The sequence below is a fragment of the Rhinatrema bivittatum genome, chromosome 9 (genome assembly GCF_901001135.1).
Source record: "Rhinatrema bivittatum chromosome 9, aRhiBiv1.1, whole genome shotgun sequence".
In the NCBI taxonomy this organism is placed as follows: domain Eukaryota; kingdom Metazoa; phylum Chordata; class Amphibia; order Gymnophiona; family Rhinatrematidae; genus Rhinatrema; species Rhinatrema bivittatum.
Window position 1 is genome coordinate 210,133,113 of NC_042623.1, and position 24,150 is coordinate 210,157,262.

The following is a 24,150-nucleotide window of genomic DNA, read 5'->3' on the forward strand; positions in this document are numbered from 1 at the left end:
GCAATTATTGCCGTGTGTTAACACCATAAAGCATTTTGATGAATGACCTGTGAATGAGCTGCAAAATTAGAAGAGATTTAAAGGGAGGCTTTATTTATTTATTTATTTATTTATTTTGGTGTGGGCGCATGTGTTTGTAGTCACCCACGAGACTGACTTGGTAGACAAAAAATGAGTTACGGGGAACAGAGGAAGGAATCCTTATGGTGAGTTTGGAGATGCCGCAGACATTGCCTCGTATTTTGTTGGCTGCTTCATAAAATTACCAACGGTTTGCCCTCAGTTTAATTTTGCAGGGGTTGTGCAATCACAGCCACATGAAACAAATGCTTAACTTTCAGGGGGGGGGAAGTAGGGAGCATTCATCCTCCTTTTTCTTAAGTACCCAGTCAGAATACTTAATCATCATTCCTGATCCCTTAGCATTTTTTTTTTTTATTTTTTTTTTTTTTGCTTCTTTGGGTTTCCAGCTCAGTCAGAACTGGCTTTTTTTTTTTTGGCTATGGCACCATAAGCCTTCATCTGTATGTACCGGGAGTTTTACCTCTATTTCATATCTCCACCCCCCACCTCAGCTCAGTCACTGCAGAGAGAGTGCTCAGCCCAAACCGTGCTTTCCTTTCAAATCCAGCTAACAGGTACCTGAAGCCTGGCCACTAGGTGTCACTACTGAGCGACAGCCAAGACTCCCTTCCCCCAGGGGCTGTGAACGCTGCCTCCGTGGCTGTCCCCAGGGGGCAGAAGCCTGGTGTGGGAATCAAACCCGAGCGCTCCACATGGCAGTGCACAGCAATTCACGATGAGCCACTGGGTTGGCCCTTGATCTCTGATCTATTTCGCTAACGCCAGGACTAAGTTATAGCAGGGGATATTGCTAAGAGGACTTACCTCTAAAATGCATTAAAAGAGCCCATACACAGAATTACAGAGTATCTAACTAGTTACTAGGTAGAACTATGCATTCTGACCCTTCATTTACAGTTTAAGCAATGTGTATATATTACTTTGCAACCTTTATGAAAACCACATATGGATTTATTTTAAGTGGCAAATGCACGCTACATAATCTTAAAACTATCACTAGAAAATGTAATTAAAAATATCCTTTATTAGTAAAAAGCTCAAAACTAAATGTTCTAAACTCCATCTACTGCTTTATAAGACCCAGCTAGTATAGTGAACTATTGAAAGGAAGTTTACTTCAGTAGCCTGGGGCCAGACTGAATCGGTCCTGATTATACCCCGTTGCTGGTAGGGAGTTTCCTAAAAACAACAGGACTGCCTGTCTTTCCTGCGTACAATGCGCTAAAACCAAAACTGCTCCCCTTATTCCTCTTGCCATGAAGTTATATGGTCACCCTAGATAGAATCCAACTTCCTATGCAGACTCTTGATGATAGCCTGTAACTACACAGCAGTACCACTGGGGACAGTCAAGGTGATAACCTGACAACAGCTGAAACTGAGGTTGTCATAGACAGTAGAGCTCCCCCTTTGCTTAGTCCCCCTGCTGGTTCAGAAAATACTCTGCACACTGGTACCCATCTATTTCGATAAAAGAATAACCAGATTGCTCCACAGTCACCAAATTTACCAACGAGAATACAACCAAAAATATCCACAGTGTAAAAAAAAAAAAAAGGTCTCCTTCCTGTAAACGCCGTTTTTATTATTGTAGGAATAGGATGACTTCACTTCTTTATCTTGCTTAATTTATTGTGCAGCTTCCACACCAATAAAGGGAGGTGCTCGAACAGAGAAAGAAATTCATATAGACAAGTTCCCAATAACACTGACACACCAAACCCGGTAGCTCTCTCCAAACTGCTGATCAATGTCCCTCCCGCACCCCCCCGCAGCAATCTCAAACGCCACTACACGTCTATTGTATGCTCGAAAAAGTCTAGAAATATCAGCTCCTTTCCCCAACTTCCTCTCTGACCCTTTCACCTGCCTTCTAACACGACAAAAGAAATTCTTCACCGTCCGCAGTCCTGGTGCGCTCTGCTGGATTTTGCTATCAGACCCCTGACAAACATACACCCACACAGAGTGCAAAGTCCCTTGCCTGTTATTAACAAACAGGTAAAAGCTTAGAGACGGATTAATAATGCCTCTCACAAACAAAAAAAAAAATATTAGTCTTCTCAAGAATGCAAATAAAAATGCTTAAACTAGTTTCTGATTATAAATAGCATGTGTTCAAAAACACTTAAGAGTTTAAGGACTTCATTAGCATTTCAGAGGACCTACTTGCTTGGTGCCTTTGATGCTTTCTCAGACCCACACCTAGGATAAAGGAGTCATTATAGACTACATAACTGGTCGGTATATACCAAGGGATGCCACACTGCTTCCTCCACCCCCAGCGGTATCAGCCGGCCATGGCAAGCATACTGCAGCTGGTGAATCAGGATCTAGAGAGAGAAGACTGCTAACATTTGCAAGCAACACCAGCAATTAATCGAAGATTCATCGATTGCTAAAGCAGGCCTCGGCTTCCACTTACTAGGTTTTCTGAAACGTTCCCATTATTCTGTCAGTCAAAGCTATGCTATTAAAAAAAACCAACAACACTATCCAACATCATTTTGCTTCACTTTTCATGCTTGTAAGCCGACCCAAACTTTTTAGCCCTCATATGTCAAATGCATTTCTGCAAACATCAGGTAGGCTATAACTCTTGCATGTAGCAACAAAATTTGGTTTGTTCATTGAAATTAGTTACAAAATTATAGTGCTTCATAAAATAAAAACATCAATATGTAAAATAAAATGCATTAAAAAAAAAAAAAAAAAAAAGTAATCACATTGTTCATAGAAACCATGGTAGCTAGTACCAATCTGGTCTGTAGTGTGTAATTGTTCCTTTGCTGTTACTCAACATTTTGCGACTTTCAATTTGGAAGTATTTCTTATCATAAGCCATACAGTAATATACTGAACAAAAATAAATCTACAATAGTACTGCTTGTGCATGTGCAAATGTATAAAACTAAACAATATTATGGGCAAAGTTGAATTTAAAATTGGTTTTTTTTACTCCCTATACAACACAACTGTATTAATATTATAAAGATTTTTTAAAGCTCAAGTTAAATAGGTAGAAGAGCGTTTGGTACTATTGCCATAAATATAGTTGCCGGACTGCACCAATCACATGGATTCTGTGCAAGTCCTCAGAACCAAGCTGCCCTTCACATGCCAAAGCACTGGGCTGGTCTCACTGGCTCATTACGTTAACCAATAACCATGTGCTTAGTTTCATGGATAAAGAAAGTGAAGCATTATCTGGATTTCTACACAGGCTGCAAAAGACACACAGGTCTCAAGCATGTAGAAGTAGTTATCCGGAAAGTTAACAAAAAAAAAAAAAAAAAAAAATATATATATATATATATATGCGTATATTTTATATATATATATATTTAAGTGATCACGGAGATCCAGCCAAAGAGGAAAATTACTATAAAATTGTAATATATCAAGAGTCATTAAGGCAGCAGATTGGTTGTCTTGCGTTCTCAGATGCTCTGCCTCCGTTAAGATGATGGACAGGAAATGTTGGGATTCTGGAGGCCGGAACTGGAGTGGCACGAGCACCTGTTACAGCCAGGTGAGGAAGGGCTCGTTTTTATTCAGTACTGACTCCACGTCGTTGAGAATAGGGATCAGGTCTTCGGACTCCAGGGTTCCCAGGTCAACATTCGTCCCTGGGAGAGAGTCGAGGAAGTCGGGAAAACGGCTGGGCGGGGGATTCATGTTGATGGCTGGCTGTGCTACAGTCTCCCCTGAAAGAGAATGCGACATAGCAACAGTTACTTCCCTCACGTGATCTCTGCCCTCATCCCCCCTCAGCCCCCTGTGGTCACGCGCCAAATGGTTCATGAATGTTGCTGCTTACTTTCTTACGTCCACTAACTCTTGCCTACTAGCTGCCTAGGTAGCATCTTTCCGCCCCGAGTCCCATTTTTTTTCTATCTGGCGCTAAATGTCTGCATTCCTCTTAGTTTGTTAATTGTTCTACTTTCTAGTCTCTTTCTCCATCACATACTGCTCCTGTTTCTCTTATCGGGTGCATCCGATCCCACCGGCACCCTATCATCATCCGTAATACTGGTGCTGACCTTTCTAACATAATCACATTTACCCTGGTCCTCTCATGACCTGTTCTATGGAGAGCCTGTCTGGTGCTTTAGCTTCCTTCTTGCTGGGCAAAATCCCCAACCTTCCTATTCTGTTCCTTTTTTTTTTTTTTTTTTAAGACTCCTCCTCCTATTGCATCTCTCTTGTTTTCTATCCGTGCGAGACTTTCTCATCTGCTCTTCCAATTCCATCACCACGCCTATCTTCTTGTGACTCTTACTGCCCCCTCTTTTGCTGTGTCTCTCTTCCGTATCTCACAAAATCTTCCTTAGAACCTAGCAACTGTATCGTTCCCTTCAATCAGCTAGGACGTAACAAGATCCTGGATAAAGCCATTTACTATCAATGCACCTCTTAATTTTTAATTAATCGCATTTCAGACACACTTAAAGCTGGGTTCTGGCTCAGATGCTGAATAAACCTAACTATTTCTCCATCTCAAACTAGTTCCTTGCTGCCGAGCATCATTTTCTGTCACCTGTGAGGAGCCAGGAGCCAGGATGATATTTCAGCTGCTTCCAACAGAGTTAACCACAAAGGCATGTTGACCACGAGCCTTCAATTAACTTCTCCAATAATTCTCATCTAGCTTAGTCCCCCCATCTCTCTGATCACTCCTCTTTGGTCTCTGGCCTAACTCTCCACTTCCCCTTGATGAACCAGTGGGGACTCCCAAGGGCTCTCGGGCAATCCTGAAAACTGATGGCTGCTATATCAAGTGGAGCAGAAATGGCAAGAGAGCCCTTCAATAAGATATCGCTAGCGCATCAATGCTGCTTCCTGTCCTCTCTCCATGCACAATCCTTCAATATCTCATCCCACATCCTCCTGCTCAGCCTGCCTACCGATACTGCCAGTTGAGGATTTGGACATCACCTCTATGCAGCTGGCACTGCTCCTCCACCACTATCACCATCTTCACATCCTAAATGTAAGCTTTACACATATGTATCATGTATGATACTAGCCAGAAAATAGTCTTACAAAAAAGATTTGTAACTGTATATATTTTAGCAGTTATTTTTCAGATAAAAGGTAGGCAACATGTATTACCATTAACATATGTTTTACTATGGAACATTACTGAACAAACTGGTGCTCCATCCATTCATACAGATTTTAGCTTTGTAGAAATACTGTATACCTGTTCTGCATTAATTAAAATAAAATAAAAGCAATACCTAGGGCGAGATACATTTTATGGGCCTACTCTGGTGCATCATGCGTCATGAAGAATTTTATTATGAACAGAAGTTAGAAGTCATCTTATACGGTTTTAAACACTGTGCTGGCTTAATACTGTGGACAACTGCTCTGATCATTTGTTCTGTCACCAGCATTGGAAAACATGCGGTATTAAGAGACTACATTATTTGTGTTTTCCGACACATACCAATAAAGTTTGATTTTAAAAAATGTTGAGGAGAGACCTTCATTTTATTTACCCTGGGAATTTATCCATGTTTATTAAAATCAACAAAAACAGGAGAAAAGCATTGGTGGGGCAGGCAGAAGGGGTCAATTTTCCACCAATTTTTTCTGCCATTTGGTTAGTTTTAATATACTCTAATAAATTCCCTGGCAAAATAAACTAAAACCTGAATACCAAGGTCCCTACTAATGTTTTAATTGCTTCCCTGTGCAAAACAACAAGATAATCTATACTGTAGGACTCTCTCTATATATATATTCTATTATCCAGCATAAGCACCTTTACTCTATATATTACCATCTGAATCAGTACAATAAATTACACTACACTTCATGCTAAATACAATAGTAGCTCCTTGGCTCAATTATCAGACTTAAAGCCACATGTCTCTATTTTTTACTCCACCTGTGTCCATCTCATCCACATTGCTGAGAAAATCTTCTGGAGTGGTGGGTATACTGTAGCATCCTAACCCCAGGCCGCTGTCTGTGCTCTGTTCTCTGGAATGGTACGGCCCACTGTGAATTGAAAGAAGAGGAAGCTTCAGGGAAGATTTGGAGCACTGGATGCAGTCCTCTGGCACGGTTTTTCAAACACTAAAACGCAACTGTACAAAAACTAGGCCTCAGATTATCCAGTACCTGACCAAGGCCGGGGATACGGCGTGAGGCTCAAAAAGTGAACCTCCACAGTTAACATGTCTAATGTAGCATGCAGGACCTGTGTCCTTAGCTGCCAAGACATCTAAAAAGGAAAAATAACTTACAATGGTATTAAGCAGAAGTTTAAATTACTTCCACATTCTATTCAGAACTAAAAAAGATAATGACCAAAATATCAACAAAGAGGTCAATATTCAGAGGCTTTGTCCGGCCAACTTCTGGAGTTAGCCGGACAAAACCCAATCTTTGAACATTTTGCACCTCTCATGGTTTAAATTTTGCCAGATTAGAAAAAAATGTGGCATGGAGGGGCATTTTGAGGGCATGGTTAATCTGGCTAGTGCTGATATCCAGCTAACTCGGTTCACAAAATTTTTATCCTAAAATTAGACAGATAACTAAAACAAAACCAAAACCAAAAATCATTAGCTGCACATCTCCCAACTCCCCCAACATCATAAAATATTGTAGCACAGACACCCCCTCCCCCCGAATATCTAAAAACCATAAGGGCTGAGTGGTGCTGATTCCCCCCCCCCCCCCCTACATCCCTTACCTTCAAAATTTTGTGGGTACAAATTCCCTCCCCTCTCCCCCAAAGCCCTACAAGGGTCCCCAAGGTAGTGCAGGAGGAGAAGAGACTCTTAGCTCCTCCCACTCCCTTGAATACTAAGTGCCGGTACAGCAGGAAGGTCACCCCAAGGTGCAGAGCCCCAATCCCCGCTCAGAACTCACTGACAGAGACGCGCCAAGCCCCATTCAGCCTGTTCTTTCCAGCCGGGAGTAAAGTGAATAAACGAATGCTCGTCAGCTTGTACAGCGCTTAGCATTCAGCGGAGCCGGAGGTGGGAGGAGCCCCTTCTCCAGATCTGCGGTTGGGATGCTTTTGCGGGTGCAGGGCGAGAGCGGGGATTTTTGCATATAATCTTTTGAAAGTAAGGGATGGAGGGGATGGGAAGAAAAACATGGATGCTACTTGGTCCCTACAACTTCATTTATTTAATTTTTAAGAAACTTGACTGTGGATGGCAGGGCGGGGAGCGCTGCTTGGCCCATACCACAAGGTTTTTAAGATGTTGGGGGTGGGGAGGAGATCAGCTGCTTCTCAACTGAGAGGTTTTTTTATTTCCAATATTCAGTAAGCTGCTGAGCGTCAAAATTACCCGGATAACTTTATCTAAGTATATTCAGAGGAAAACTTATCCGGATAATTTCCATTGCATATTCTGCTGAAGTTATCTGGGTAGCTTTATCTGAGCAACTTCTCTACTCGCCAGCTTATTAAATACTGACTCAGATCGTACTTTTACCTCAATATTCATTTCTGCAACTCAATCAATCTTTGTCGGTCCTACTTGGTTGAATTTTTGGTCATTTATATTATTTGGGCTCATTTTTATTTTTTCTAAAAACCAGATTACTCAATTTAATTGTATTTTGTATATTCTGTTTCAGTTTTATATTTTTTTTCACAGAGAAGCTGTAGGATAGACTTCCCATGCTGAGAAGATTGTCCTCCGGTTTAATTGCCCAGATGATGTTTGAATTTTTAAGTCTACAGTTATTCATCCTGGGTTAACACTCAAGCCTTGAAGAAAGATGAATAGGAGGAAGCATGGGTCCCAACTATTTCAATCCGCTAGGGCACGCCTTGTTTTCAGAGTTCCACCTTTACTGCACTAAAATCTCATTATCCCGCTTTACCATCAATAGAAAAAGCAGGACTGCAAATCCTCCAGTGCTGGGTGTTGGGAACTGAATAGGCTCACATGGATCAGAAAACGACGAGTGGAAGCAAAACTTGCCTATTAAGGAAAGGATCGGAGCTGTTATTTGTTACAGATCTCATGTCCTGGGTCATGGCGGTCGCGTTCACAGCGGTCTGAACCGGAGCCATGGTCTCCGACTCCATGGGAAGCTGTCTACACAAAGCAGCTTCCTAGAACACACAGGGAAGGAGGAGGAAATTCAATTATTCGGACAATTCAAATGAATTCTGCATGCACTAGCCTTGAGAAATTTCACATAAAACATTTCCTTAATTGTGCACTTATATATTTTACATATTTAAATCATGTATTAAAAGATGCCTCATTTCCCAGGAGCTCTAAGTGTTGCACAACATTTGTCTTAGAATAAACGATCACATATTCTGCCTGACAGTAGACAGTAAAAGAAACATTCTCAAATAAATCAGCCTGGATAAGTAAGCAGCCCTCTGGGTTTATTCCTGGAGCTGAAAACTGCCTTCCCCTCAGCTGAAAACTGCCTTCCCCTACCCACCAAGTTTCAAAAAGTGCCTGGATTTTCAACGGAAAGAAGACAGGACAGAGCAAGGGATGGGGAGGGAGCGGGTAACAGGGATTGCATTTTGCACTTTGCATGCTTCCCTGCAGGTGCAAAGTTCGCAACTACTTTTGCACCCGCACCCTTTGCTGGCCTGAGGTTTCTAAAACAAACACTAGGAGGAGTTTTCCTTTGAAGATGAGCCTGCAGCTCCACAGTTACTGCAGCTTACCAGGGGCCGTTCAATGTCCATTTGTCTTTAAACAATACCAGAACTGACTAAAAGTGTGTGAGGAAAGCTCCAGGAGCAGCAGGAAATGCAGTAAATGTGCTGCCAAGCACTTCCTTGGGCCAGCAAACCTACAAAAGTAATATTACTTTCCTGAGAATTAAAATCTTGCCACAGCTCCCAGTCACACCTTGACAGACAGACCCCAAAAACGGGAAAATCACTTTAGTAAAAGCAGCCCATTGTGTGCTTGGGCCTTTGGGGAGGGGGAAGAGGTTGCTAAGTTGCACTCTCTCTTAAATACTCTTTTCTTGCTCCGTTGATGGCTACTTTCAATTACTAGTTGCTACCTGCAGGTACTTGGGCTGCAGCGTTCTTATTTACTCACTTACTTTTCATATTCCAGGGCCACTTAACCTATTTTTGAGAAGGTAGGGTAAGCCATTTAGCTTGCGTTAAGCACACAATACAATTTTATTGAACATAATATTGCATGCACACAACTTGAAAACAGCAGAGAGCATAGTGCCAGGAGCTTCTGTGCCATTAATGGTGATAGAAATTCAGGGGTGCCTGATGACACCCCTGCCAGGCAACTGACATTCTCAATCAAAGTAGTTTCAGAAGAATCCAGCCCATGCCTGTAGGGTGAGTTTTCTGTTCCCTTCTGGTTTCGTTATGCTGTCCCATCAGGCCAATACAGAATACAATACAGTAAGGGGTAACAGCGCGTGGAAAACGCGCTGCCAAACCCCCCGAAACTAATAGCGCTCATCACATGCAAATGGTAGTCACCCGCAATACAGAAAGCAAAATGTGTGGCCCAGCCGCACATTTTACTCTCAGAAATTAACTCCTAACAAAGGCAGGAGTTAATTTCAGACGGCACCAGGCAAGTGTACAGAAAAGCAGAAAAAAACTGCTTTTCTGTACACCCTCCGACTTGATATCATAGTGATATTAAGTCGGTGGCCCCAAAAATAAAAAAATCTTCTTAAAAAAAAAATATATATATATCTGCCCGTGGCCTGGAAAACGGACGCTCAATTTTGCCGGCGTCCGTGTTCCAAACCCATGGCTGTCAGCGGGTTCGACAACAGACGTCGGTAAAATTAAGCATTGGCTATCAGACCCGCTGACAGCCGCCGCTTCTGCCATAAGGAGGCACTAGGGACACGCTAGTGTCCCTAGCGCCTCCTTATTAGCGCGGGCCCAGGAGAGGTGCCTGGGTGCATGTTGGGAGAGCGGGTGCGCACCTCTGAGTGCCGGCTCCCCCGCAGAGTTTATTGTATGGGCCTGATTGGTAGACATTGTATGGATTTGCTTTGAGTTAAGATATCTTAAAAGGTAACTAACATTTATTGTTCCCAGTACAATGCCAGTCTTCTCTTCTGGACTGGTGAGCTAGCAATGGGCTAGGAAGACATTCAACTCTGCTAGTCTAACAAGTCTTCCTAAAAACAGAGCAGTATGTCAAACGGGGAATAAATAACCCAATGACATTCAAGCTGAGGACAAGAGCAACATGTTTTCTAGAACTGGTTTGTAAGTTGCACACAAGAGAGGCTTCTGAACGGATGTATTCTGCAAGTGAGAAGGCTTAAAAAAAAGTTCGTATCTAACCCTAAGAGGTGAATTTTAAGACCTGAATGCGTTTGCAGGCTTGCAAGCATGGATGCGGCGATTTATAACATGCACGCGTATATGTGCGCCCTTTATAAAATCGGCTAAATGCGCATACATGTGCACACGACTTTGTGTTGATGTGCGCAGATGCTGCCTCGATCGCATTAAGTGCTGATTCAATTACCTCTTTTCCCAGTTAGTTCCCAGTTCGCCCCAGTAAAGGAGAGGACTTCTTAAATCCCCTAGCTAACTTGCCTCCCTTTTTCTCTATTAGCCCCCAACCTTTAAAACCCTGCTGACCAGCCTCCTATTTTTTGTTTCATGACTTACATGCCGTCATTAGCAGAAGTAAAGTTACGCAGTAGGGGACCCCGGCGCACGCTTGTGCGCGTAGATACTTACATGCAGCCCACCCATGACCCGCCTAGACCCCGCCCATGTCCCACCATTTTCCCCCCAACTATGATTTGTGCGCGTACCAGGAGATGCGGGCGTACTTGCACGGTTTTTAAAATCCGCGCAGCGTGCGCCGGGCCGTGTCACACGCTTATCTCCTGGTTTTGGCGCCCGTGGGGCTTTTATTATCCGCCGGTAACTGCTTAATGACTTATCGTTGTATTTCATATGATGCTGAAATTGAAAGGGTACTGTTAACGGCCCTTCCTTGCTTCACCATCCGCATGACTTCACACAAATTCTGAACCGGAGCCTTTTTATGGATCAAACACACAGAGCCCGCTGGAGACCACCCCCTGGGTCAAACATTTTTGTTCCATGAGACTTCAGCTGTTCTTTAGGGGAACTTAAAAGAAGGGAAATGAAAGGCAAACAACAGCTTGAACACGATGCATCTGTACTTGAAAATACTCGGCATCCCAGCTGACGGCGTTTGGAAGAGGGAGTTGGCGGGAAGCAGCAAGAGGAGGAGGAGGAGGAGGAGGATGACAAGGATATCTGTCAAATGGGCTTCCAATTAAATGGCTAGGACGTCAACTAGAAGCCAGACATAACAATTAAGCAAATTATAATATCCATGCTGCACCATATTTTTCTTCTTACTGCTAGTAAGGATATTTTACTTTTTTTTTTTTTTTTTTAAGATAAAATCAAGATGTACAAATCCTTTTTCACTCTTTAAAAATCTTTTAGAATGTGATTCCTTTTGTCACCATCCCCCCCCCCCCTAGGAGCTTTGTGCTTTCTGATGCAAATAACCGCCGTGAAAAACGTTTGGATGGCCAATTTACTTATTTTTATTAAAATTATTTATATTCTGCCAATAACAACATTGTTATGCCAAGCGGATTCCAGCATTAACATTGAATTCAAATATTAAAACAATCGTAGCAAATCATATATAAAATAATCAGATCAAAAAGTATTCCATCATCGTCTTCTCAGATGAAAAAGCTTCTGAGAACAGCAAACTCTTTACTGCGCCTTTCTAAAAATGACATCTGTGAAAACCCGAAGTTCATCAGGTAAGAGGTTCCATGAGCAAGGAACCACTATAGTCAGGGTCCGACCGCACGTCTCTTGTAGATGGCCAATTGTTTTTAATACGCCAAGGTCATCATTAGACACTTGGCAAATAATATTTATATGATGCCCTTATTTTAATGCATAGAATAACTAGTGTACACATATGCATATTCATCTCTGGAAACAAACTTCAAAAAGAGAATGGGAAAAGATTACATTAACAAGTAGAAAGAGTAACATTCTCTCCAGCCTCGGGTCTATTCTCACTGCATTTCCTATGGCAAAATCCTCAACTTTGTGCCCCTCCAGTGCCTCCTGACAATACTCCTCAGGATTCAAAGCTAAAATAAAGTCTCCCCGACAACCTAACTCCACACCAAGTTTGGCTGTGTTAGGTCCAGCTGCTGAAACGTTATTGGTGGTGATGGTGGGGGGGAGGAACACATACCCACACAAGACAGACAGACAAACCGCAACACACCCAGACATCAGAACGATCTGATAAGCCTCTCTTCATATTGAATAGAAGGTAATACATTTTAGTAGACCAATATTCAGATCAGCAGTGGCTCCCACAGGTATTCAAAATTATCAATATGCATTTGCTCATTCTGAAAAGTTTTCTGCTGTATATTACTTCTCTCTACATTTTTCAGTATTAAAGTATTTTTATTTTCATGTGTCAGGTTCGCTTATATCTAAGGCTGCCATGCTTTTCTCTGGTTCTCCCTCATGCATCTGTAGTATTATGAGGCAAGGGCCCTCAGATTTATTGTTTGGCCAATAGGGTGCTACATTCTCTAAACCAGAAGGAAAGATATGTCTACAAACTCAAAAAAAAAAGTGAGACACACAGTGGTGGCCATATTCAAAATTAGATCCTCAAAAATTATTGCTAAAAGTAATCTTCTATTAACTCTAAGAAAGAGAACAATGAAAAAAGTTGCCTGGCTTCCTTTGGCCAATGGGTACAAGACCATTGTCTGCCACATTGAACTATGACCAAGTCTGTGGACCTGGTGCTTTAAAGGAGTGCACTCATTCCATTCTAATGGAAAAGCTGGCACTTGCTGATGACATCATACTTGTTCCTCCTCCATTGTTTTCATATTCTGAACAATGAAGTCATCATTCTGACACAATCTGTTCTTTTTTTTTTTTTTTTTTGAAGACTGAGTTCAATAATATCTTTCCTAAACTAAAACAGCATTTGTTACCATTAAGCACTAAGTCAGGGGTCGGGAACCCATGGCTCGCGAGCCAGATATGGCTCTTTTGAGGGCTGCATCTGGCTCGCAGACAAGTGTCGCCATACTTCGCGGTTCCCCGCTGACCCAGCTGCTCCCCGGTCCTCCGCCACCCGGGCTTAAAATGCTGTCAGCCCGGGCGGAACGCGGCAGGACAGCTGGAGTCAGCGGCACCGGCGTGCTCTCTTCCCCCCCCCCCCCCCCCCCCCCCCCGCGGCCCGGAAGAGGAAGTGGAGAGCATCGGGTGCCTGCGCGGGAAGAAGAGACCACACTAGCGTGGTCTCTTCTTCCGCGCAGGCACCCGATGCTCACCACTTCCTCTTCCGGGCCGCGGGGGGGAGGAGAAGAGAGCACGCCGACTGGAGTCATCCGGGTGCCTGCGCGGGAGTCATCGGGTGTCAGCCGGGTGCCAGCGCTGGAGTCATCGGGTGCCTGCGCGGGTCTTCTCGCGCAGGCACCCGATGCTCTCCACTTCCTCTTCCGGGCCGCGGGAAGAAGAGAGCACCGGCGTGCTCTCTTCTTCCCGCGGCCCGGAAGAGGAAGTGGAGAGCATCGGGTGCCTGCGCGGGTCTTCTCGCGCAGGCACCCGATGCAGTCACCGCGCTGCAGTCTTCTTCCGACGGGAAGAAGACTGCAGCGCGGCTCGGAGGAAAATGAAAATCTTCAACCGCGGCCGATGGGACTCCGCCTTCGCCTCCGCGAGGGCTGAAAATGAAGGAGGTTAGCGTTGGGAGGTGGCTGCTGCTGCCGCGAGTTCCCGGGGGGGGAGAGAGAGAGTGAATGAATGAGCGAGCAAGCATGTGTGTTTGAGATCCTGTGTGTGTGAGTGAGAGATTGCATGTATGTGAATGATTGAGAGCCTGTATATGTGAAAGAGAGTATGTCTGTGATTGAGATCCTGCCTGTGAGAGAGAGAGCATGAATGTAAGTTTACCATTGGGAACCTGCATGAGTAAGTTTGTAATTGAAAACCTGTTTGTTTGAAAGAGTATGTGTGTATGATTGAGATCCTTTGTGTGTGAGAGAGATCATGTGTATGTATGATTAAGAGCCTGTGTGTATAAGTAAGAGAGAGATCATGAGTGTCTGTGTCTGACAGCTGGTTTAGGTGATGGAGCATGTGAGTATGTGATTGAGAGCCTGTGTTTAAATGAGAGAGAGAGACCATGTGTGTCTGTGTGATTGAGAGCTGATTTAGGTGAGGGAGCATGTGAGTATGTGATTGAGAGCCTGTGTTTAAATGAGAGAGAGAGACCATGTGTGTATGTGTGATTGAGAGCTGATTTAGGTGAGGGAGCATGTGAGTATGTGATTGAGAGCCTGTGTTTAAATGAGAGAGAGAGACCATGTGTGTATGTGTGTGATTGAGAGCTGATTTAGGTGAGGGAGCATGTGAGTATGTGATTGAGAGCCTGTGTGTAAATGAGAGAAAGAGAGGACATGTTTGTAAGCATGTGAATGAGAGTCTGTGTGTGAGAGAAAAAGACAGCATGTATTTATGTGATTGAAAGCCTGTGTGTGTGTAAGCGTGAAAAGATAGACAGCATGTGTGTAAATGTGTAATTAAGAGCCTATATAAGTGAGAGAGAAAAAACATTTGTATATGTGAGTGACTGAGAGCATGTGTGTATAGGTGTGTCATTGAGAGCCAGTGTGAGAGAGAGCGCTGGTATGTGACTGAGAGAGGAGAAAGTTCCAAGCAAACCACCCCACCTCCTGCTAATTCAGAACAATCTCAGGACACCTGGATATCAAACGTTCCCAGGTATGCAGAGCAAAAAAAATTTTTGTATCCTTATTATTTTTCATTACTGGATCTTTGTGTCTGCTATTTTGAAATATTTTGTTGGTATCTGGAAATGTTTTATATGAGTTTTTAATTATTGGATATTCCACTCATCAGCTGTTTCGAAATATGTTCTTTTTGTTAGTACAGTTTTACTGCTGATGATTTTATATTTCTTGATTTGTTTTATAAGGATGTGTGATGTTTCTTTTTTCCTTTGTTACACTGCATACAGAGACTCTGGCTTGTTGCAGTTTCCAATTCAGTTTTTGTCTGCATGCTTCTTGTTATGCGTTTTGGTCTCTTTATTCTATGTTAGGTGAGGGACAGCACGTGATTCAGGTGAGGTTTTCTGCTGGCGTGTAGTTTCTGTGTAGGACTCTATAGCAGCCTGACTTGGTCCGTTTTCCTAATAGGAGATGTATTGGTGTCTTAAGGCCTGGTGTAATATTTTCAGAGACTTATTGTACTTTAAAAGTGTGATCTTACATAAAATGCACACATTTACTTGTATTTAGTTTTAAACATATTGTATGGCTCTCATGGAATTACATTTTAAAATATGTGGCGTTTATGGCTCTCTCAGCCAAAAAGGTTCCTGACCCCTGCACTAAGTGCTGAGAAATGCGTGTGAAATTTCTCCTTCAGAACAAAAGTGCAAGCTAAAATACTTAAAATATCAACATCTTCCTAGTCCTTGCCTTTCCTACTTCTACTTTTGCTGTTAATCATATATCCCCCTTTCTTTTTAGTTCTTACAAAGGTTATTTCTCTTGGTTTTAAACTTATTTGGTTGCAATAAAAGTTGTACACCTACTAATTTGGCAACACCCTGTTTCTAATATATATCTAAGAGCGAGAGAGACAGAGAGTTGATTCTGCAGCTTTAAGTTTCAGTATAATCTCTTCATAGCTTCGATACAAGGTTCAACTTATGGTTAAAGGTGGCTAGTTATATGCACAGTGGATGAATAAAGTGAGACACTATTTTAGTCACTTTCTAGCAGTTTCTTCTTACTAATACTACTTTTCCCCAATATTTTCCATCTCCTCTCCTTCAGAAGGGAAAAGTATTTAGTCACGCTGCCAGTGCTGCACAAGCCCAAACTAGCTTCATGCTCTCTATTTCAAGTTGAGAAGCAGCTGGGATTCCAGTGAGCCTATATTTTTTCCAGATGAACTACTGTAACCCTAGTCAGTTCAGGGAATTAAGCAGCCTCTCAGCCAACTGAAGCAGCAGGATAGGAGTCTGTCTTGGCCTCACTTAGCACAATTTCTGGGTGCTTGCAAACAACCACTAAACTTTTAAGCCTACTTTCCAGAAGAGAAGGCAGCTCCCGAGAATGACATACATGTACGTCCCTAACAACTCATGTGTTTAGCGCTTGATCCTGCCCTAATGCTGAGTACATGTCAGGGGGCTGGAGGGAATCCTGTCAAGCGTGGCTTTTTTTTTTTTTTTCGATCCACGTAAATGTATGGAAAGCAGATTCCATTAGTTCTATGTGGAAATTCTTGGGTTCTTTTGCTTGACAGTTTCCTACCGCTTACTCTGGGCTTCCAGCTCAAATCGGAAGCATCCTCCATTGTACTGCAGCACCATGAATCTCCATTTGCAGCAATCCAGAGGGCTCCCTGCTCCCAATTTAATATTCCCTCCCAACCCAGCCCAGCTATGGCTATAGTCTTTGACCAGAGGCCACAAAAACTGTGGCTTCCTCTAAAAGCTGGCTAACATGAACCTCAAGTCTGGCTTCTAAGTGCGGCCGTTGAGTAATGGCCGAGATTCCATTCCCCTCCACAGCACCACCACCGGATACTGTGAATGCCGCCTCTGCAGTATCCCTGCGGAACAGGAGCCTGGCCGGCGAGCATGGTTTTAATGGTACTGATGTTAATTTGTGATGGGCGGTGTGGTTTATTACTGCGTTTAATTTTGGCTGATATTTTTTTTTTGTTTTTTAAATTATCGTTGGTCCCCTGGGCTGCCCATCCGTCCACAGATAGTGACATTTCATTTAAAGGAAAAAGGTTTTCAAGAATGAAGAGGATGTCACCTCCTGTACAATGAATGTGAACCAAACACAAGGTCTGTGGTGCAGAGGGCAAATCCCTTTTTGGCCTCTGGCTGGGACTGGGAACCTGTATGATCCGGAGGTGAACACCCAGCCACCTGATGCCCCTTGGGCCACAATGGTGTAACAAAGGTTTGCAAAGCATAAGAATTACTTCCTGCTAAAATAAATATTTTTAAAAGTGCTACAGTGCAGCGGCAAAGTGGGAGACCCAGGTTTAGTTGTAAATCTAGTTTTCTGAACCAGGCAACTGAAAGACCATTTTGTGCAGCAAATAACCTGCAGGATAAGGAGTTACTATCATTAAAGGAATTCACGCAAGTCCTTCCCCCTTATTTGTACACAGCAAAACTCCTTGGGGCCTCACCCAGACATATTCATTACAACATCGTAAATGATGGCAGAAGACGACCAAATTGTCCCATCCAGTCTTTCCAATTGAGATTCTTCCACTTGAGATAGATAAGCCTATAAATTCCCCTTTGCATCCCACCACCATCTTCCAATGCTTTTCCCTCCACTGGTATGCCATCGAAAAACCTTATCATTTTCCAACGATTCTTACACAACTAACATGAAATCCAACACTCACATCCCCTTCCGTGTCTTATTTCCAAGTTTTCTTTTGATCCACACAGCCACCAAAACTACTGATGCGAATATCCTAAACCTCCAGCCTTCCCATGCTCAGTGAATTTGGGTTTTAACCGTGCAGGTTATCCCAATTCTTCTTCAAAGCCCGATGCAGCTGTTCCCTTGCATAAGTTGTTAGGTCTTTAACTGCCACTCCATGCGGGTTACCACTAGGCTATCCCCACTCCCAGCCTCACGGCCTGTAGTGCCAACTAGGTCATGCTTTTTATAACCCTTACCTTCACTTTCTGCAAGCAGGCATCCTCTGTGTTTATCTTGCAGCCTCTTGAAATCTGTTACCATTTTAGCTCTCCCCACCGGTTCTGGGAGGCATTCCACAACATTGCTCCTTGAAACTTCACATCCTGACAACTTCCTTTCCATTCAATTTACATTATTCATACCGGTCAGGTAACTGAATGCCTCTATCACCCACCCCCCCATTTTTCCTCTAGGATATATATTTAGTTCCTTAAATCTCATCTCTGGTGACTTTTGATGCAGACTTTGCACTATTTTGTTTGCCTCTCTCTGGACCGCCTCTAGCTTACCTTTATCATCCTTTTGGAGGCACTCAGACACACAGGCTTGTATGCATACAATGTCCCTCCTAATCTCCAGCATTACAGTTTGCTTGAGTGTCAAGCATGTTCAGCGCCAGTGTCCATCTAATGTATCTGAAGCCCCAGAAAAAAAATAACCCAAACATTACTGAAAAACTTCATCTGAGGTATGGAAGCCCCTGGAGAATATCAATATGCAATCCAGGTGAAAAAGCCAGACTATAAACACATGAAAAGCAGAAGCTGGGAAGAGTGGGGAAAAAAATACTCAGGACAGAACCTTAAATCTACAAGGAACACCCTAAACCTTTCTTCAGAGCTAGTTTACACAAACTGATCAAAACTCAAGAGGTTACAAAAAGTATCTGCAGCCTGCCGAATTATTTATGTAAACTGCTTTTTGCCCCAGCACTGGAGATTTCTAATGAATCACCGACCACTTCCTGGAAGGTCGGTCAGAAATATCTTGCTGTGGTGGCCCATGTGCTGCTGTTAATCTCTGCTTCCATACTTAGGACAGCAGTCACTCTGGCACCTCTAGCAGCGGCCACTTAGGTCACAGTCAGGCCCCAGATTTACAGTGGGCACTCGTGCTCAAACAACGGCTGCTTTCAAGCGGGCCCTTACAGGCCATGCAGAAGGAGACCAACTGTTTTCACATTTTTCCCCCCTCCTATGGAACAAATAAAAAAAAAAAAGGTGAGCAAAATTGAAATCAAGAGTTGACCTGATGAGACTCTCAAAAGCTAGTCAGAAAATCCAGTTAAAAAGGGATCATCTGCAACTTGCTTGTTAACTTTTGATTCTACTTAAGAAGAGAATTAACAGTGGGAGTTCCATGCTCTTCTCTTTTCTGCTCCATGATAGTTGGTCCCACCAGGGGCAGTTCCATCATTAGGCAGAGTGAGGCGACTGCTTCGGGTGGAAAAATTTAAAGATGGCAGCAATTGCCCCTCTCCCCCCCCCAAAAAAAAACAAAACCCAAAACCCTGCGGTGGCTTGCCTCACCCTGCATCCACATTCAAGACGCGGATAAGAACATAACATGCCATACTGGGTCAGACCAAGGGTCCAACAAGCCCAGCATCCTGTTTCCAACAGTGGCCAATCCAGGCCATAAGAACCTGGCAAGTACCCAAAAATTAAGTTTATTCCATGTTACCGTTGCTAGTAATAGCTGTGGCTATTTTCTAAGTCAACTTAATTAATAGCAGGTAATGGACTTCTCCTCCAAGAACTTATCCAATCCTTTTTTAAACCCAGCTACACTAACTGCACTAACCACATCCTCTGGCAACAAATTCCAGAGTTTAATTGTGCGTTGAGTGAAAAAGAACTTTCTCCGATTAGTTTTAAATGTGCCACATGCTAACTTCATGGAGTGCCCCCTAGTCTTTCTATTATCCGAAAGAGTAAATAACCGATTCACATCTACCCGTTCTAGACCTCTCATGATTTTAAACACCTCTATCATATCCCCCCTCAGCCGTCTCTTCTCCAAGCTGAAAAGTCCTAACCCTCTTTAGTCTTTCCTCATAGGGGAGCTGTTCCATTCCATTCCTCTTATCATTTTGGTTGCCCTTCTCTGTACCTTCCCCATCGCAATTATATCTTTTTTGAGATGCGGCGACCAGAATTGTACACAGTATTCAAGGTGCGGTCTCACCATGGAGCGATACTGAGGCATTATGACATTTTCCGTTTTATTCACCATTCCCTTTCTAATAATTCCCAACATTCTGTTTGCTTTTTTGACTGCCGCAGCACACTGAACCGACGATTTCAATGTGTTATCCACTATGACGCCTAGATCTCTTTCTTGGGTGGTAGCACCTAATATGGAACCTAACATTGTGGAACTATAGCATGGGTTATTTTTCCCTATATGCATCACCTTGCACTTATCCACATTAAATTTTATCTGCCATTTGGATGCCCAATTTTCCAGTCTCACAAGGTCTTCCTGCAATTTATCACAATCTGCTTGTGATTTAACTACTCTGAACAATTTTGTATCATCTGCAAATTTGATTACCTCTTGTCGTATTTCTTTCCAGATCATTTATAAATATATTGAAAAGTAAGGGTCCCAATACAGATCCTTGATAGCTAGGATAATGACGTGCCTGCCGGATTCCCATGCCCCGTGGGCAGAAAGATGACTTTATGGTTACTTTATTCTGTATTTGGTGAGGGTCTTTCTGTGTTCTGATGCATGACCAAGGTAAGGTATTCTGTTACTGTGTGGGGATCTATAGCAGCCTGGCTTGTTCTGTTTTCTTAATAGGAGGTGTATTGGTGTTTTAGGGCCTGGTGTAATATTTGCAATGTTCCCTTTTCATAGGTAGGGTTCTTACTATTTGAGTGCTGGTAGTTAGTACTGTTTTGGCATGAGAGGTTTACTATATTATAAATTGTAGTTTGGTTTATTTATGGCTTTCTGAGGGCCAAGCCCAAACCCAACATACTTTACAATAGGTCTAATACAATATGGGGCGGATTTTAAAAGGAGCGCGAATAGCCTACTTTTGTTTGCGCTCCAGGCGCAAACAAAAGTACGCTAGATTTTAGTAGATACGCGCTGAGCCGCGCGTATCTGCTAAAAACCTGGATCGGCGCGTGCAAGGCTATGGATTTTGTATAGCCGGCGCGCGCCAAGCCGCGCAGCCTACCCCCGTTCCCTCCAAGGCCCTCCCCTCACCTTCCCCTCCCTTCCTCTACCTAACCCACCCGCCCGGCCCTGTCTACACCTCCCCCTTACCTTTCTCCGGGGATTTACGCCTCCCGGAGGCAGTGGCGTAGCTACGGGTGGGCCTGGGTGGGCAGTGGCCCACCCACTTTCCATTCAGGCCCACCCAAATTTCTTTGCAAGACACTGCAGCCAATAAAAGCAGGCAGCATCAGCAGGCACCCAAGGGAGAAAAAAAAATAAAATCAGCTGGTGTGTTGCGGCTCCCGGTGTCCCACAGCCCCAGTAATACTTCCCTTTACCTTCTTCCTGCCCCCGCGGGCAAATGGGAAACCTCCTATCTTCTGCCTGCCCCCGTGGGCCAATGGGAAACCTCCTCCCTTCTTCCTGCCCCCGTGGGCCAATGGGAAACCTCCTCCCTTCGACCTGCCCCCGCGGGCCAATCGGAAGCCTTCTTCCTGCCAGTGGAAGGAGGAAGCCTCTGATTGGCTGGTGGGGCAGGAAGAAGGGGGTCATCAGGGTGGGAGGAGTGGCAGTGTTGAAGCCACGGGCTGGAAATGCAGGGCAGGGAGGTGACTGGGGTGTGTGTGAGACAGAGACTGGGCAGGGAGGTGACTGGGGTGTGTGTGAGACAGAGACTGGGCAGGGAGGGTGACTGGGGTGTGTGTGAGAGACAGAGCCTGGGCAGGGAGGTTGACTGGGGTGTGTGTGAGACAGACTGGGCAGGGAGGGTGACTGGGGTGTGTGTGAGACAGAGACTAGGCAGGGAGGTTGACTGGGGTGTGTGTGTGTGAGAGACAGAGCCTGGGCAGGGAGGGTGACTGGGGTGTGTGTGTGAGAGACAGAGCCTGGGCAGGGAGGGTGACTGGGGTGTGTGTGTGAGAAACAGAGCCTGGGCAGGGAGGGTGACTGGGGTGTGTGTGAGAGACAGAGCCTGGGCAGGGAGGGTGACTGGGGTGTGTGTGAGACAGAGACTGGGCAGGGAGGGTGACTGGGGTGGGTGTGAGACAGAGACTGGGCAGGGAGGGTGACTGGGATGTGTGTGAGACAGAGACTGGGCAGGGAGGGTGACTGGGGTGTGTGTGAGAGACAGAGCCTGGGCAGGGAGGTGACTGGTGTGTGTGTGAGACAGAGACTGGGCAGGGAGGGTGACTGGGGTGTGTGTGGGGTGTGACTGGGGTGTGTGTGAGACAGAGACTGGGCAGGGAGGTGACTGGGGTGTGTGTGAGACAGAGACTGGGCAGGGAGGTGACTGGGGTGTGTGTGTGAGAGACAGAGCTGCTGCTCCTGGTATGTGCTTTCAAGGGAAAGGAGTAGGAGAGTTGCTGGAGATGGTAAGTAAAAGTGGCATTTTAAGTTTATTTTTCTTGATTGACTGCCATTTTAATTATTGAGTATTATGTGATGTGTCTGCTGTTTTGAAATATTTTATTGATATTTGGACAATGTTTAATAATTTTTATGAGTTTTGTTGGATGTTATTCTGTTCATCAGCTGTTTTGAAACATTTATTAATATAGTTTTACAGTTATTTCTGTGTGGGGCTCTATAGCAGCTTGGCTTGTTCTGTTTTCCTAATAGGAGGTGTATTAGTGTTTAGGACCTGATTTAATATTTGTAGTGTTGCCTTTTCATAGATAGGGTTGTTATATGTTCCATAATGCAGGTGTAACTTTGTGCGGCTTAGTTTGTGTGCATTATTGCAGATCCTGGGACTGTTAGGTGCTATATTTCTCTTTCCATTTCTCCAGGTTTGCACTGCATGCAGAGTGGCTTTTTTTTGTTTTCCATTCCAGTTTCTATCTCCATATTTATAATGTACTTTGGTGAAGGTCGGTTCTGTGTGTGTGCCTGAGGTGAGGTATTTTACTAGCATGTAGGCAATTGTATCAATCTTATTTGTGGATGCAGAGTGTATGTTTACATGATGATAGCTTAGTAAATGACAGGGCTGGATAGCCTTTTTCTCCTGTCTACCCAGTTATCCTCTCCACACTGCTAAGGATACATCCCAGCTGTCAGCCAAAGGGTGTGACCACCTTCAAGACATCTCTTTATCCAGAACAGTCTTTTTTTCTGTTCTTCCTTTGTAAAGAAATGGGGATGAATGTCAGGAGCCCCTGGACTCGATTCAGCAAATGTCAGCATCAGAGGAAGACTAAAACTAAATAGTTGAGTTATAGGAAAGGAAAATAAATCTTCAAAGATATTTATCTGTTTTATTGATACAGATTAATAAGGCATTTGCTCAATTATGGTAAATATTTTGGTACAAATTCAATGATGAAGGAACCCTCTTTCCTGTTTTCTTAAACTTATCAAACGCAGTAATTCATGACCATCATAATAGGCATCATTGTGTGGTAAAGTATACCTTTGTCACTCTGCCTTATGCTTAATCATAGGTCAGTCCATATTTTTAAGTGTTTTTGTTGCTTAATTCACCCCAGTGATATACTCCAAATTTCTAGCAATAATCTTGTGTTACATCAATTCAAGGTTACTTTTGTTGAAAATTATGAACCAAACTTATCTGGATAATACAATGTTATTACTTCTTAACCACCATCGACTTTGAGCTTGATGCCCTCAAACTGTCAGCAATATGAGAATTCACTATATTGCTGTTCTATGCCCGACATTGCACAATGTTTCGGACTAGCATAGAGTCCTTCTTCAAGGGCATAATATATTCCACAGCATGGCGTATCTTGGCGTGGCATCAAGCTCAAAGTCGATGGTGGTTAAGAAGAAGTAATAACATCGTATTATCCAGATAAGTTTGGTTCATAATTTTCAACATAAGTAACCTTGAATTGATGTAACAAGATTATTGCTAGAAATTTGGAGTATATCACTGGGGTGAATTAAGCAACAAAAACACTTAAAAATATGGACTGACCTATGATTAAGCATAAGGCAGAGTGACAAAGGTATACTTTACCACACAATGATGCCTATTATGATGGTCATGAATTACTGCGTTTGATAAGTTTAAGAAAATAGGAAAGAGGGTTCCTTCATCATTGAATTTGTAATTAGTTTGAACCTAGTTCCATCTTAAAAGTACATTGCCTTTCTGAGCTTTTTTCAAGTAGAAATATTTTGGTACAACATTCCAGAGGGTTTTAAAACATCTCACAGAATACTGTGATGTATGATGAGATATCTGTCTTTATAGTAGACTAGTATATGGTTCTTTGTAAGTTATGAGATACTGCCACTTGAGATCTCTTTAAGTATAATTGAAATGCTTTCATAACTATATATTAGGTTTAGCATTGGTAGCTGCTT

The 24,150-nt window shown here is 43.4% G+C and overlaps 1 protein-coding gene across 1 annotated transcript in view; it reads right to left on the minus strand.

Annotated features, from left to right (window-relative positions):
• Positions 1-415: 415 nt before the first annotated feature.
• Positions 416-24,150, minus strand: part of WWTR1 (WW domain containing transcription regulator 1) — a 162,369-nt gene continuing 138,634 nt past the window's right edge. Inside the window, exons 4-6 of the mRNA XM_029615096.1 lie at positions 8,046-8,179; positions 5,984-6,096; positions 416-3,791 (exon numbers count right to left, since the gene is read on the minus strand). Coding sequence (XP_029470956.1) covers positions 3,607-3,791; positions 5,984-6,096; positions 8,046-8,179 — 432 coding nt within the window. The 3' untranslated portion in view covers positions 416-3,606. The remainder of the gene's footprint in view (positions 3,792-5,983; positions 6,097-8,045; positions 8,180-24,150) is intronic.